The 13,447-nt window shown below is 47.8% G+C and overlaps 1 protein-coding gene across 1 annotated transcript; it reads left to right on the forward strand.

Moving 5' to 3' along the window:
• Window positions 1-339: 339 nt before the first annotated feature.
• Ccdc42 (coiled-coil domain containing 42) lies at window positions 340-13,083 on the forward strand. Its single transcript, XM_057776395.1, has 7 exons — window positions 340-461; window positions 685-790; window positions 906-1,010; window positions 3,493-3,690; window positions 10,137-10,358; window positions 10,576-10,734; window positions 12,971-13,083. Exons 1-7 carry the CDS (start codon window positions 379-381, stop codon window positions 13,046-13,048), a joined length of 951 nt encoding a protein of 316 aa, XP_057632378.1. The 5' UTR covers window positions 340-378; the 3' UTR covers window positions 13,049-13,083.
• Window positions 13,084-13,447: the final 364 nt, after the last annotated feature.

Genomic DNA, 13,447 nt, shown 5'->3' on the forward strand with positions numbered 1-13,447 from the left:
GACAAGGGAGCAACCAGAAATATAATCAGGTCTAACTTCTTTCCAGAGTTCCTGAAGGGTGCCAGCGGGAACAGAGAGGTAACCTCAGCAAGGGAGGGGGTTAGTAGGGACAAAGGTCGGAGGGCAAACCGTGAATTCCAGATACAGTCCGCAGAACCCAGCGGTTTGTTGCTAGGTAACCAGATCTATCACCGCAAGCGCACATCATACTAAGGCAGCCTCTGACTGGCTTCTCAGATATCCACTCTCTGTGGGACTTTGAAAGCAGGAAGAGAGGTGGGCAAGAACCCAGCCACCGCTCCTGAGTGCCCTGTGGCTCCACCACTCATCGATTCACTCTGAAAAGAAGGCCAGCTAGGCTGTTAGGTAGCTGCCACCATGAGTTTAGGCATCATGGAAGAAGAGGACCTGGCGGAATACTTCCGGCTGCAGTATGGGGAGCGGCTGCTTCAATTGCTGCAGTGAGTGCTTGGGACCACCCATACCCAACAATGGGCCCCCCACTGCCCAATCGCCTAACCCCATTATCCAGCTCCGTCCTGACTGGGTACCCATCCCTCGCTCGCTCCAAAAACTGAGAGCAGAGACCCCTTTTCCTTTCCATGGGCTTCTGTCTCCCCGAGTTACTCCCTTGCCCAGCCTGCTCCAGCCTCAGAAGGCCCCTGTCTCACACTTCTTGAGCAGGAAGTTTCCAAATGTTGAGGAGCAGTCGGACTCTCCATCCATCCGGCTCCTGGAGAAGAAGAAAGAAGCCAAGATCATGCACCAGGCCATGGAACACAAGAAGCAGGTGAGCAACTTCCTTAGCCTTTCCAGACACTCACTTCCGGGATAAAAACTCAGAATCTTTCTGAGCGCCCGTGGCAGAGGACTCCCTGACATCTACCTTCTCTCGTCCCCTAAAGACATTCCAGCGAAGAATGGAAACGCTGAACCTGCGCTGGGAGGAACTAGGCATCAAAGAGGAGCAGTTGAAAGCCCATATCCAGAAGTTTGAGCAATTCATCCAGGTATGGAGCGGTGTGGGCTGCAGCGGGCTGGAGGATTTACACTCGTCGCGGGGCAAACTGTTCCTCCCCAGTACTTGATTCTGTAGGCTCCTTGCCCCGGGTTAAAGGCCTCTTCTGTGTTCCAGCAGCGTCTGGTCCCTTTCCAAGGCATCTTCTATACACCATGCTGTTTGTGATGTCCTAGCTACCTGCCAGTCTCTGATCTCTAGTTGGTTCTGTGCTATTTCCTTGCCCGTACCTGAGACAGTATATCAAGTAGACGGGTGGATGGATGGATCGGTAGGTATGATGGACAGATGGGTGTGGATAAAGAAGGGAGTCAGAGGGTTTTGACCCACTCACCCACTCATGCTCTCTCTGTCTTTGTCCTGGCACTGAAATGGGGGATTGATGAAGGCAGGAAACTGTCGAAGGCCCGTGAAGCAAAGGACTTAGTAAGAAACTCCCTGTTTCAGGAATGTCTGCCCCGGGTTAGGGGGTTAGGCAGTGTTTGCCCTCTAATGTCTAAAGTCTCAATGACCCTGGGGAGCCAGTGCATTTATTAGGGTTACTTACAGAACATGAGTGGATGGTTGTAAACAGGAGTGTGGATGACCCTAAAGCAGAACCCGGCATGGGTGATGGCTTCCTCATGGTTACAGATGCCTCTCCCCTAATCCTCCTCCCCAGAGACACGAGGGCCACATGCACCTAAGGCAGGGTTGCATACAACTGGTTGGAAGAGGTGGCTGGATACTCAGGGTCCCATGACCCCTATCCCCTTTCAGTGAGGGAGCACCAACAGTCAGCAAGACCAGTTGTGGTGATCTTTTGTGACTTGGCGCAAAAGATGGCCGCAGTTTGGCTCAGAGGATAGTCCCGGACAGCACTCACCATTAATCAGTACCCGGAAGAGTGAGCTAGTGGTGCTAAAATCCTGATTTGGGCTGGCCAGGTGTCTCGGTGGCTAAAAGCACTTTCCCCCAAGCCTAAAAGCTTGAGCTAGAGCCCTGGGACCCATTTGTTGGAAAGAGAGAAGAATCGACTCCCATAAATTGTCCTCTGACCTCTAGACACGCACTGTAGCATGTCCATACTCATACATGTGCACACACAAAACTAAATATAAATGTAAACAAAACGAAAACCTCCCCAAACCTACGTACTGGCCAGCAATCCTCATCCTGGACCAGCGCTAGAGAAGGGGGGCCCATTGCTGCCCTCTACTGGAGGAACCCTGCTCTTCTTTCCACTGTACACACAACTGTGCAGAACAGGGAAGGCAATGCGTCGGGACACTTTCTTCTGAGATGTAGCCCATCTGAGCCAGAGCAAAGTTGATGGAGTATTTGGGAGGACAGGAAGTTTGAGGATTAAGGACTCTCTAAATGGCTTCCAGACAGTCGGCCGCTACAGAATCTCATAGAACTTGCTGCAAATACAGACATCAATAACTTCTGCCTCAAGCAGGTGTCAGGTTGAGCCCAGACACCTATACATTTTTAAACTTTCTAGGTAATTCATATATGACTGACTGAGGGTCCCTCAGACCTCTCTGATACTCCGTGGCACTCATCTGGTTCCCTGCTTCCTGGCACTTCTCCATGCCCTCTCAATGTCACCACCATATGTGTCCGTCCATGTAGACTCACAGGGGCCACACAAGGAGGAGATACCTAGTTATGCCTGGGAAAGTGAAAGGAGAAGGCTTGCTCTTGTCCTGAGGGAGGATGCTGCAGATGGGAGAGGAGCGTCAGAGACGGCAGTAGCTGAGCCTCGCCCTCTCTGGGCCGAGAACTGCCTGTGTCATCTTCTCTAGCCCACACCCGTCTGAGCTAGCTCCTCCACAACTAGTCTGCTCCACATGCATTTAGTTCCATTATTACTGCCTTGGGCTTTGTAAGGAAGAGAGGAGCCACCACTTCACAGATGACAGCAGAGAAACAGAGGCACTTTCACCAAATCAGGAGAACCTGTGGGCTTCCCGGCCCTGGCTGAGCCACTACCCCATGACAAATGGCCATCACTAAAAGCAGAACCACAAAAGCTTTGTCAGAGGCTTGCTCTTCCACCCAGCCTTTCTTGGCCTTCTTGGATGCAAGAGAGACCTTTCTCTACCCTTCTTTTCATGTGTTCTCTTCCCATCCCCCACTCTCTGAAGTCCAGGGACCAGCTCCCACAGAACCTGAAATTCCTACTTGCACCCTCCCTCCTCCCCCAAGACTCCCTCTTGACCTTGAGTGAATTTCTGTACTCACAGCCTCCCTAGGCCACGGAAGCCCCTTAGCTTTACTAAATCCTTTCACACAACCAAAGCCTCACCAAATCCTTTTTCTTCACACCTCCCCTCCAATATAGGTAGCCCAGCAAGTTCTGCCTGCCCTTCTGGTGGTCTGAGCTCAGCAAATGGAAGGGGCTTAGGGTCACTGGCCCCAGCTAGGCCAGGGTCTCAGGGAGAGAGGGTGAGATGCTTGCTTGATTTACACTGCTTCGCTTATCCCAGGAGAATGACCAGAAACGGATTCGAGCCCTGAAAAAAGCCAACAAAGAGCGGGAACTGAAAAGGCAGCGCCTGAGGGAACTGGCCAAGGCCAAGCAGGAGATGGCCACCCTGAAGCTGGAGCACCAGAGGCTGAGTGTCAAGCTGCAGGACTATGCCATCTTCAACAAGTACCTGGAGAAGGTGGTGGAGAACTCGGAGGTGGGTTCCAGGGCTGGCAGTGCCGTCCGTACCACAGGGCCCTCCTCAGCACCCTCTTCTTCCCCAAAGTTAATGGAATGGAGCTCAGCTCCAGCTGGCTAGAGGTTAGGGGCCCTTGGAATGTTTATCCTGCTCTGGAGAGAGGCAGCAACCCTGGGGGACAGATGACCAAGGCCCCTGATGAGGTTGGGTGCAGCTCTCGGTGGGTGGGAGGGCCTGACAGTATTATCTGTGCATGGCTATACATGAATTGAGTGTTTACATGTGTGTTTGTGTATGTCTGAGTCAGTGTGTGTGTGAGAGACAGAGAGATAGACACAGAGACAGACAGACAGACAGACAGACAGACAGAGGAGAGGAGAGAAAAAGTGGAAAAACACCTACCTACCCTTCAAAGACCTGGAGCGCTTAGGGCGTCATGCAGGCTGACTGCGAGTTTGTACCTTTCTGTCCTCTTGTCAGCCTCTGGGAAGAGCAAGCAGACTGTCTCTTTCTGGGGAGATGGAGGCTCGGGAAGGTTAAGGGACCTACTCAAGGCCTCATAGCTTGGAAATGGATAGCTTATTATTTTCCCCACTCTGCTGTGACCCCACCCCAAGTCTGGGTCATAACTGCCCCACCCACTCCTCTGCAGACCCTGTCACCCGGAGGAACTTTTCAGTCCTCTTCCGGCATCACCTCTTACAACATTGGATGTGGGCATCCCTTCCCTGACATTTCCTCCTGTCTTCTGTTCTGCCGCCTCCCTCCCAGGCTCCTCTGGGGCCTCCTCTTCCCAGGTTCCTCCTTTAGCAAGACTGACACTGGCCCAGACTTGCCATAGTACTGCCAGGACTCCGCTTCCTGCTTACCCCATCCCTGGTCCGGTTGCCATCAATCAGATATGGCCTACTCTGCCTCCTAAGTATTTCTGGAATCCAACCCCTGCCCCTTCCTCGTTCCTCATGCTGCGCGCTTCCTCTGCTGTCACCTCTGCCCTTTGCTCCTCTGCATTCTACAGCCTCCTCCTCCTCCTCCTCCTCCTCCTCCTCCTCCTCCTCCTCTTCCTTCCCCTTCTTCTCTCCCCACCCCCACACTGGAAAACATAGAAAAAAACTTAACCTTTCAAGAACTCAACATACAGCTTTGTATAATTATTTCCCCCCTCATTTCTTTCTTTTTTTTTTTCTGAAATAAAACACTACTGGCAATAATTTAAACCTCTTATATGCCCTTCCAAATTTCAATCTTTATCTCCTCTCTTCAGGGGTCCCCAATATTATAGTTTTTATAGTTCTCATTTTCATGAATGTTTATACTTGTAACTGTCAGCTGTCCTTAAACTACACATTGTATAACATAACCTTCTATGACTTGGCTTTCAAGACAGGGTTTCTCTGTGTAGCCCAGGCTGTCCTGGAGCTCACTCTATAGACCAGGCTGGTCTCAAACTCACTGAGATCCACCTGCCTCTGCCTCCCGATAGGATTAAAGGTGTGCACCACCACTGTCCAGACTGGCTTTTTCTCAATCAATGATTTTATTTTTTTCATTTTTAAAATCTTGGTTTGGGGATTTATTTTTTATTTATTTTGTGACTATGAATGTTTTGGCCTACACATATGTTTGTGCTCCACATGCATTCCTGGTGCCCTCTGAGGTCAGGAGAGGACACTGGAGCCCCTGGAACTGGAGTTGGGGTGGTTGTGAGTTACTATGTGGGTGCTGGCAATCGAAGCCAGGTCTCTGTAAGAGCAGCTAATGCTTTTAATTGCTGAGTCATCTGTCCAGCGACATGATTTCTTAAAATAGTATTTTTAGTTGACACATGATAATTGTACACATTGATAGGATATACTGAGATGTGCATGTGTGTGTGTGCGTGCCTGCTTGTGCTCGTGCATGTGTGTGTACTTCATAGTATTGTGATAACCGACATAGCCATCACCTCAAACATCTATGATTTCCCCTTTGTTGGGGATATTCAGATCCTCTGTATTATTTTGAAATGTACAATTCATTTTTGTTGATCACAGTTATCCTACCATGCTCCATAGAATATTAAAAAGTCTTTTTTTCTTCCAACTGCCCATAACCAGTCAGTGATACTTTGAGGAACTTTTTGCTAGTGGAAAATTTCAAACAGACAAGAGTAGAGCTATATATTCTAGAGAACACGCATCACTCACCACCTAGGTCCAGCAAAGGCCGCTTGTATGACCCACATTTTCCTACCTCCACCATTTTGCAGCAAATGCTATTTCTTCAGTCATAAGTATTTCAGCATATTCCTCTAAAGATGGGAGCTTTAAAAAAAAACATAATCCACTTAAAAGCCAGGTGTTGTGGGGCATTCCTTTAATCCCAGCACTAGGGAGGCAGAGGCAGGCAGATCTCTGGGAGTTTGAGTCTAACCTGGCCTACATAGCGAACTCCGAGACACCCAAGGCTACACAGTGAGATCGTCTCAGAACAGGGGCTGAAGAGATGATGGGTCAGCAATTAAAAACACTGACTGCTCTTCCGGAGGACCTGTGTCAGATTCCCAGCACCCATTTGGTGGCTCACAATTGTCTGTAACCAGAGGGTCTTAGACTCTCTTCTGGACTCCTGGAACACTACATGCATGTGGTATGCAAACAGCATACATGCAGGCAAAACATTAACACACATAAAGTGAAAATAAAAATTTAAAAATACATCAGAAAATCATAACTACAGTGCTATTGTCAAACCAGTTATACTGTTCCTTAGTAGCAAATGTATAACTAGCTGACATTTAAAAGTGTCCCTAATTGTCACTCTATGTGCACTTGTTTTGTTTTTTTAATTTATTTTTGAGATTATAATGTAATTGCATTGTCTCCCTTTTCCATTTCCTCCTTCCCAACTCTCCCATATTCCCCTCCTTGCTTGCTTGTAGGAGGAGGCTGTTAGTTAGTTCCTGGCCACTTAGCCCTGAAATAATCACACAGAAACTGTATTAATTAAAACACTGCTTGGCCCATTAGCTCTAGTTTCTTATTAGCTAACTCTTACATATTAATTTAACCCATCTCCATTAATCTGTATATCCGCCACATGGCAGTGGCTTACCAACAAAGTTTTGTCATGTCTGACTCTGGCGGCTCCATGGCATCTCTCTGACTCCACCCTTCTTTCTCCCAGCATTCAGCCTAGCTTTTCTTGCCTACCTAAGTTTTGCCCTGCTATAGGTCCAAAGAAGTTTCTTTATTCATTAACCAATAAAAGCAACAGGACAGAAGGACAGAAGGACCTCCCACACCACTCACTGTCAATTCATGACCTATTTCATTAATTATTATTACATGTATATATATATATATATATATACACACACACACATACATACATACACACATATATCAGTATATATAATGCTACTTGTATGTATATTTTTAGAGCTGGCCATTTGTCATTGGATCATCAATTGGTGTGCTCTTCCCTGGGGAGGACTATTTCTTTAGTTGCCTGTGGTTCTTCATGTGGGGCTAAGACCTCATGGGCTTTCCCATCAACTTTATCATATCTAGAATTGCCCTGCTGCACTTGATCTGTTTAATCAAGGTCCAAACTAGTTTTTCCACACCACTTCTTACATTTCCTAAGTATTATGGACATTATGTCAAGCAAAATAAGACCACATTCAAAAGACAACCCATCTACGGTTCTAGTGATAGGCTTGAAACCAGGTAAAATTATTCTTTGCTAATAAAAACTATAATATTGATTTCCTTGGTGGTTGTGGACAGATACTGACTGGGGGGGTATAAAACTATTTTAAAATTTAGTAGTCAGAACAGTATATAAAGCAGTGGTTCTCGATCTTCCTAACCCTGTGACCCTTAACACAGTTCCTCATGCTCTGGTGACCACCAGCCATAAAATTATTTTGTTGCTACTTCATAGTCGTAGTTTCGCTACTGTTATCAATTATAATATAAATATCTGATATGCAAGATATCTGATATGTGACCCTGTGAAAGGGTCATTCGACCACCAAGGGGCCGTGAACCACTGACATAAAGATGGGAATTTTGTAATATCTTTGGCTCCTTGATTACTAGTGGGCCTTAGGAAGAAGCTTGTCGAAGTCTTCTTTTTGAGTCAGTGTCTCACTGTCTTACTCCAGGCTGGCCTCAAATTCAAGATTTCTCTCTCTCTCTCTCTCTCTCTCTCTCTCTCTCTCTCTCTCTCTCGTCTGTCTACCAAGTATTGGGGCCACTATGCCCATATTGAACTCTTGATTCTTTTTATTGTTCAGAATAACAAATTAAAATGTCAGCAGTCTCCAAAACTGACCCTTCAGTGTAGTTATGAACTCATGGTTTTTAATTCATGTTTCAATCTTTTGTACTTATTCTTATTGATGTTGAAATTATCCCCTCCTTGTACAAGCAGGAGCCTCTTCACGCAGGCACCTGAGGCTTTTTGACATCAGAATACATTTGTGAGATTTCTTCTCAGTAGCTCTGATTGAATCCATTCATTCTAACTTTCATATGCCTTGTGGTGCTTGCTGAAAGATCTGAAGGAAATACAGACAGGGCATGGGTTCTTTGCTTCTTAAAACTAAAATTCTTCATAGATAAAGTTCATACTCTTCGTAGTTTTCTGAGTGCTCTGTTGTAAAGGGATATTTCTCTCCCAGCAACCAATTCCCAAATAAACCACTCTTAGGCTTTTATTAATTACAAATGCTTGGCCAATAATAAACCAAATAATAAGGTTTATTGTTAACTAGCTCTTATGTTTAAATTATCCCATTTTTATTTATCTATGTCTTACCACATGGCTCAGCACGTTATTGTCCTCTAGCATTTTGCTTTCCCAAAGGCTGGCTCACATCTCCTTGACTCTGCCCTTCTTCTTTTCCTTAGTTTATTTTTTCTACCTAACCTTATCCTGCCTGGATATTGGTCAGTCAGCTTCTTTATTAAACCAATCAGAGCATAATTTACACAGTGTACAAGAATATTCCACGACAGTCTGTCTCTTTCTGTGTGTGTATATGGGCACATACATGTAATCACATGTTACTAGCAGTTGAACCCTGGGCCTTGTATGTGCAGGTAAATAACTCTATCCTGAGCTACACCCCCAACCCTTGTTTTAGTTTGACACAGGGTTTCACTAAGTTGTCCAGACTGGCCTCAGATTCACTATATAGCCCAGGCAGGCCTTGAACTTATAATCCTCTGGTCTCAGCCTTCCAAGAAGCTGTTGGGCAGGCTCCCCTACCTCTCTCCTTCCCTCCTCCTCCATCTCTCTCCCAGATCCATCTCCTTCTCTCCATCTCTGAACATCAGGCCATCCATGTTAAATTTCTGCGAGTATTCTGAACCTCCCTAAGCCTCCACTCATCTCTACTCAGGCTTCCCTCTCTCCCTGGTGCACACCTTGCATCCCCTACCTGCCTTTGCCTGGCTACCTCTACATGTACCCCAGTCTCCTTCAGCCTTCCTCTCTCCCCCGAATACTTTTCTAGCTCTTCCTGTCTCCTCCAGCACTGCCTGGAGTGCTCTTCCCCCAGAAGCACGTTTGGGAAGAAACACCAGTCTGACAGTTCTTGAACACCAATCTGCCACCAACAACTGTCACGATACTGAGAGCAGCTCAGACAGTCCCTGAGCAGGCACACTATGAGAGCTTCCGGGGAGGTTCATTGGTGTCATCTATCTGGAGGCCACCTTGCCCTCTGTAGAGATGCTTGCTGGACAAGCTCTGTGCTTCTGGACCCCGTTGGAGCAGGTGATGTGCATCTTGCAAACCCCTGACCCACCGATGCAGATGATGAACAAAGGCTAAAGAACAGTCTGTAGGGAGCTAGTGCCCAGCCTTTGTGCAGCCTCACACCTCCGCCCCAAAGTCAGTTTATCACTGTGTTGTAGCTGACTAGTGTCTGTCTGTCCTCCCCTTACCCAGTCACCCTTGAGGCTATAAAGTTCAGAAGAACAGGGTCTAGCTTTCTTATCTCCAGCTCTGTCAGTAGCCTTTTAGCGCAGCTCCTGGTTTGTGAGTGGAACATTCTCTTTGAATAGGATCATTGTTGCCTTAGGAGATAAAGTACTTCCCAGCAGCAATTCTCAAGCCTGGTTGGGCCTGGAATTACCTAGAGATAAGAGATAGTTTGGAAAATTCAAATCTACCAAAGACAAACTGTTTATCAGAATCTCTGGGGTTGGAACTTGGCATCCACCTTTTTAAAGGATTCCTAGGTATTTAAATATGCAGCTGGCATTAGGAACCTCAGGTCCCATTGAGCAACCCTTCAACATATGGTGCATAGCCCATATAAACTCAGGAGAACCCTACATTCTCACGATACCTGTTTATGGCTATGGTTTACCTGCCCCGGTGTACGGGTCAGACGTGGTGGGCTGATGTAGCTGCATCAGGCCCTTGGGAGCCAGCTATTCAGTGACCCAAGGCCATTGGCCCCTCAGTTTGAAGAAATCCATGAGGTGATTGCCCGTTACAAGACACTGGTGAGCATGCATCATGACCTCATGCAGTCGGCACAAGAAGGGCAGGAGAAGATTGAACGTGCCAAGGCAAGGCTGGCCCGCTACATGGAGGAGAAGGACGATGAGATCCTCCAGCACAACAATGAGCTGGCAAGACTGCAGATGCGCTTCGACCGGGCCCGCAGTGACGTCATCTTCTGGGTAAGCAGCAGGTCCGGTGTAGGGTAGGGGGAAGGAGTCCTGGCTCTGGGTACGTGAAGTCTGTATGTGTGCACACATGCATACAGTTACCACACACACATACACACACACACGTGCACACACACAAACACACACAAACAAAAGCACACACACACACGCACGCAGAGGAGTTTCTCTTTACTGTGCTGTACTTACAGGCTGCCACATCTCTCCCCAGGAATCTCGCTGGGCACACATCCAGAACACAGCGGCCAAGAAGACCCTCCTGCTTGGCACCATTAAAATGGCGACACTGAACCTCTTCCAGATAGTGAGCAAGCAGTTGAAGGAGACCACGCAGGTGTCCCTGGAGGACACACATAAACAACTGGACATGGTAGGAGGAGGATGCAGAGCTGGGTCCAGCAGAGGGGCGGGGCCAAGAAGGTTCTGAATTGCTTGAGTGAAGGAAAGAATCAGGCAGAGTTGTGATCCTCGAATGTTCACAGGGTCAGGACCACCTACTGGTGGGATTGGGGGATTGCTGGGCACTCCCAAATCTCCAACTCAGTAAATCTAAGATGAGCCCTCATGAATGTGCACATTTAGGGATTCCCCAAGCTGTACTGCCTGTCAGGGTTCCACACACTGAGACCACTGCATCAGCACCTGAAATCCCTGTTGGCTTCAAAGCACAGGACCAGAGTAGGGACCCACTGTTGAACTCACCAGTTAACCACAACAGTCTTGTTGGCCACACATGCTAACAACTCCAGGAGGGTCTCGGGTGGGCCCGAGTTGTCATTGTTGGGGATGCCTTGTTGTGCAAGGGAGGCTGTGTGAGGTTGAGCCTGGCTGCTTACCTTCTCCACTTGTGCAAGGCTGGGCACCTTCCTAGGAAGCTGGCTGCTTTCATGCTTCATTCTATGTTCAGAAATGGTTTTCATTCTCTTAGGTAAACCTCTGACTGGGGCTCTGAACTTGGATCTCTGTGCTTGCATACCAAGCCCTTCACCAACTGAGCCATCTCCCCAGTCTTTGAAATCACATGGTTGTTTAAAATTTCAAAAGACTCCTTTTTGTGAGGAGAGTAGCATTGTTGGACTCTTTGGCAAATCCCTTTGATATCTAGCTCAGTACTAGGCAGACCGTGCTGTTGTTCCTGTCGCTCGCTCTGTTCTGATAGGACAGCAAGGACACTCTGCCATGGTAAATAGCAACTTGTACTTGTGAGGGAATACGAGAACAGAGACATAAATGCCGTCTTGGCATTGTGGCAGCCTGGTTTCTGAGACTCCCTGGTGTGTCTCCGTTCCTTTAGCTGTCCTGGAGAAGGATGCCCCTGGAATTGGTGACCTGTCGCTCTCTGCTCCAACCCGTGCTCTTCCTGCTCAGGCCCGAGCTTCTAAACCACCTCCTCCAAATTCTAAGCGTTCTGAATCCTTGAGGATTTTCACAAGTTCTCTTTTTCTGAATCAAACTTCCAGAAGTGCTCCTGGCAAGGAAAATCTGGGCTTGATTTTCCTTGCCAGGAACACCTCACGTTGCCCGAAGGATATCCGAAGATATCCATCTTCATTCCCACAGAATATAAGCGCGTTGTTAGAAAGCCAATTGGCCAAGTAGCTAAGATGATGATAATAATGACGATGATGATGGTGATGGCACGAGAAAGTGTAAGTGAAAGGAGAGGTTGAACACATTCTGCCCTTGAGCTGGGGTCACCTTTCAAAAATGAGAAGCTGGGCGGGGCGCTACAACACGTGCCCAGCATGGGTGAGGCCCTGGCTTCCATCCCCGGAATCAGTTATTTCTTCAGAGCTGTTGTGTGTGGAGTCCAGCTGGGTCTTCCTAGCCTCTGAATCTATGCCGTGTCACCCTACCAGGGGCTTTCAAAACAGAAGCCTGTGAGTAGAATTTAAATTTCCCTGGTGGACACAAGATCATCACGATGAACATCAGGTCTGGGTCCCCTCGAGCACTTTGATGCTGCCTGAGAGCCATTTCCAGTCCCACCTGCAAAACGCTTTCCCCTGAGGCCGGTTTGTGACCATCTTCTTCCTTCCTTCCACGTGGGTCTGTACCTTTAAGCAGGTCCCAAGTCCAGCCTTCCTCTGGTTGTAGCCTGCTGCTATGGTTTGAACCTGAAATGTCGCCCCCAAGTTTGTATTCTAAGTGCTTGCTCCACTAGTTTGGAAGGGTGAGACCTTTGCCAGCAGAGCCTGCATGGCAGAAGTAGGTTACTGGGGGCAGGCCTTTGAAGGTGACAGCTAATCCACCTGCTCCAGTCATGCTCTCTGCTTCCCTGGTCCCCTCCATGTGAACAGCCACTGTCACATGCTCCTCCCGCCAGGGACTGAGCCATTCCGCCACGCCTTCTACGGTGGAGTGCGAGCTTTGGAAAGTATAACACACCTTTAAGTTGTTTTCGTTACGTATTTTGAGTGTAGTGAGAGAATATGTTTGCTAAGCCTGATTCTTAAGGTCATCTAGAAATCTGAGAAAGCAGACAATGCTGCCACTACTGGCAGTGGAGAATGAGATCAATGAACTTCCTTCCCAGGAGATGGTCCAACTTGGGACGTGGGGAGTGTTTGCTGGGCAAGGCTAATGCTGTCTCCTTGTCTTGCTAGATCCAGCAGTTTATACAAGACTTGTCAGACATCTGGACAGAAGTAAAGAGGAAGGAACAGCAGCAAGTCCGGGTGTAAGGAAGTAATGTGTTTCTAGAATGTTCTGAGACATCGAGAAGAAAAAGAAAGAGAAAACATTTCTACTGAGCTTGTGGTCCAGCCCCCATGGCCCAGCTGTTGAAGACCCATGCTTCCTGATGATACACCCTCAGTTGTTTCCCCCTGTGGCCTCAGTCTATCCTAGCCCCCCCCCCAAAAAAAAACATTAAATGTTATAAGAAGTTAGCTCTGAAGTTGCCCCTCCTTTTGAAAATCAGCTCATGGGGAACAGTCAACGAGGAGAGAGCTGCACAAACACCCCATCTAAGAGCTGGTCATTTTTGACCATGTGTCTCTTGGGCGTTAGACTTGAATATAGTTAAACATTCAGGCAGGCAACAGAGCCTCAGACAGAGCCCAGTACAGGGCCCTTTCTCT

Source organism: Chionomys nivalis, chromosome 7 (assembly GCF_950005125.1).
Source record: "Chionomys nivalis chromosome 7, mChiNiv1.1, whole genome shotgun sequence".
Classification (NCBI taxonomy): domain Eukaryota; kingdom Metazoa; phylum Chordata; class Mammalia; order Rodentia; family Cricetidae; genus Chionomys; species Chionomys nivalis.

Coding starts and splice junctions, on each gene's coding strand:
- Ccdc42 (XM_057776395.1), top strand. CDS start 379: ATGAGTTTAGGCATCATGGAAGAAGAGGACCTGGCGGAATACTTCCGG. Junction 791..905: donor CCATGGAACACAAGAAGCAG/GTGAGCAACTTC, acceptor CGTCCCCTAAAG/ACATTCCAGCGAAGAATGGA. Junction 10,735..12,970: donor CACATAAACAACTGGACATG/GTAGGAGGAGGA, acceptor TTGTCTTGCTAG/ATCCAGCAGTTTATACAAGA.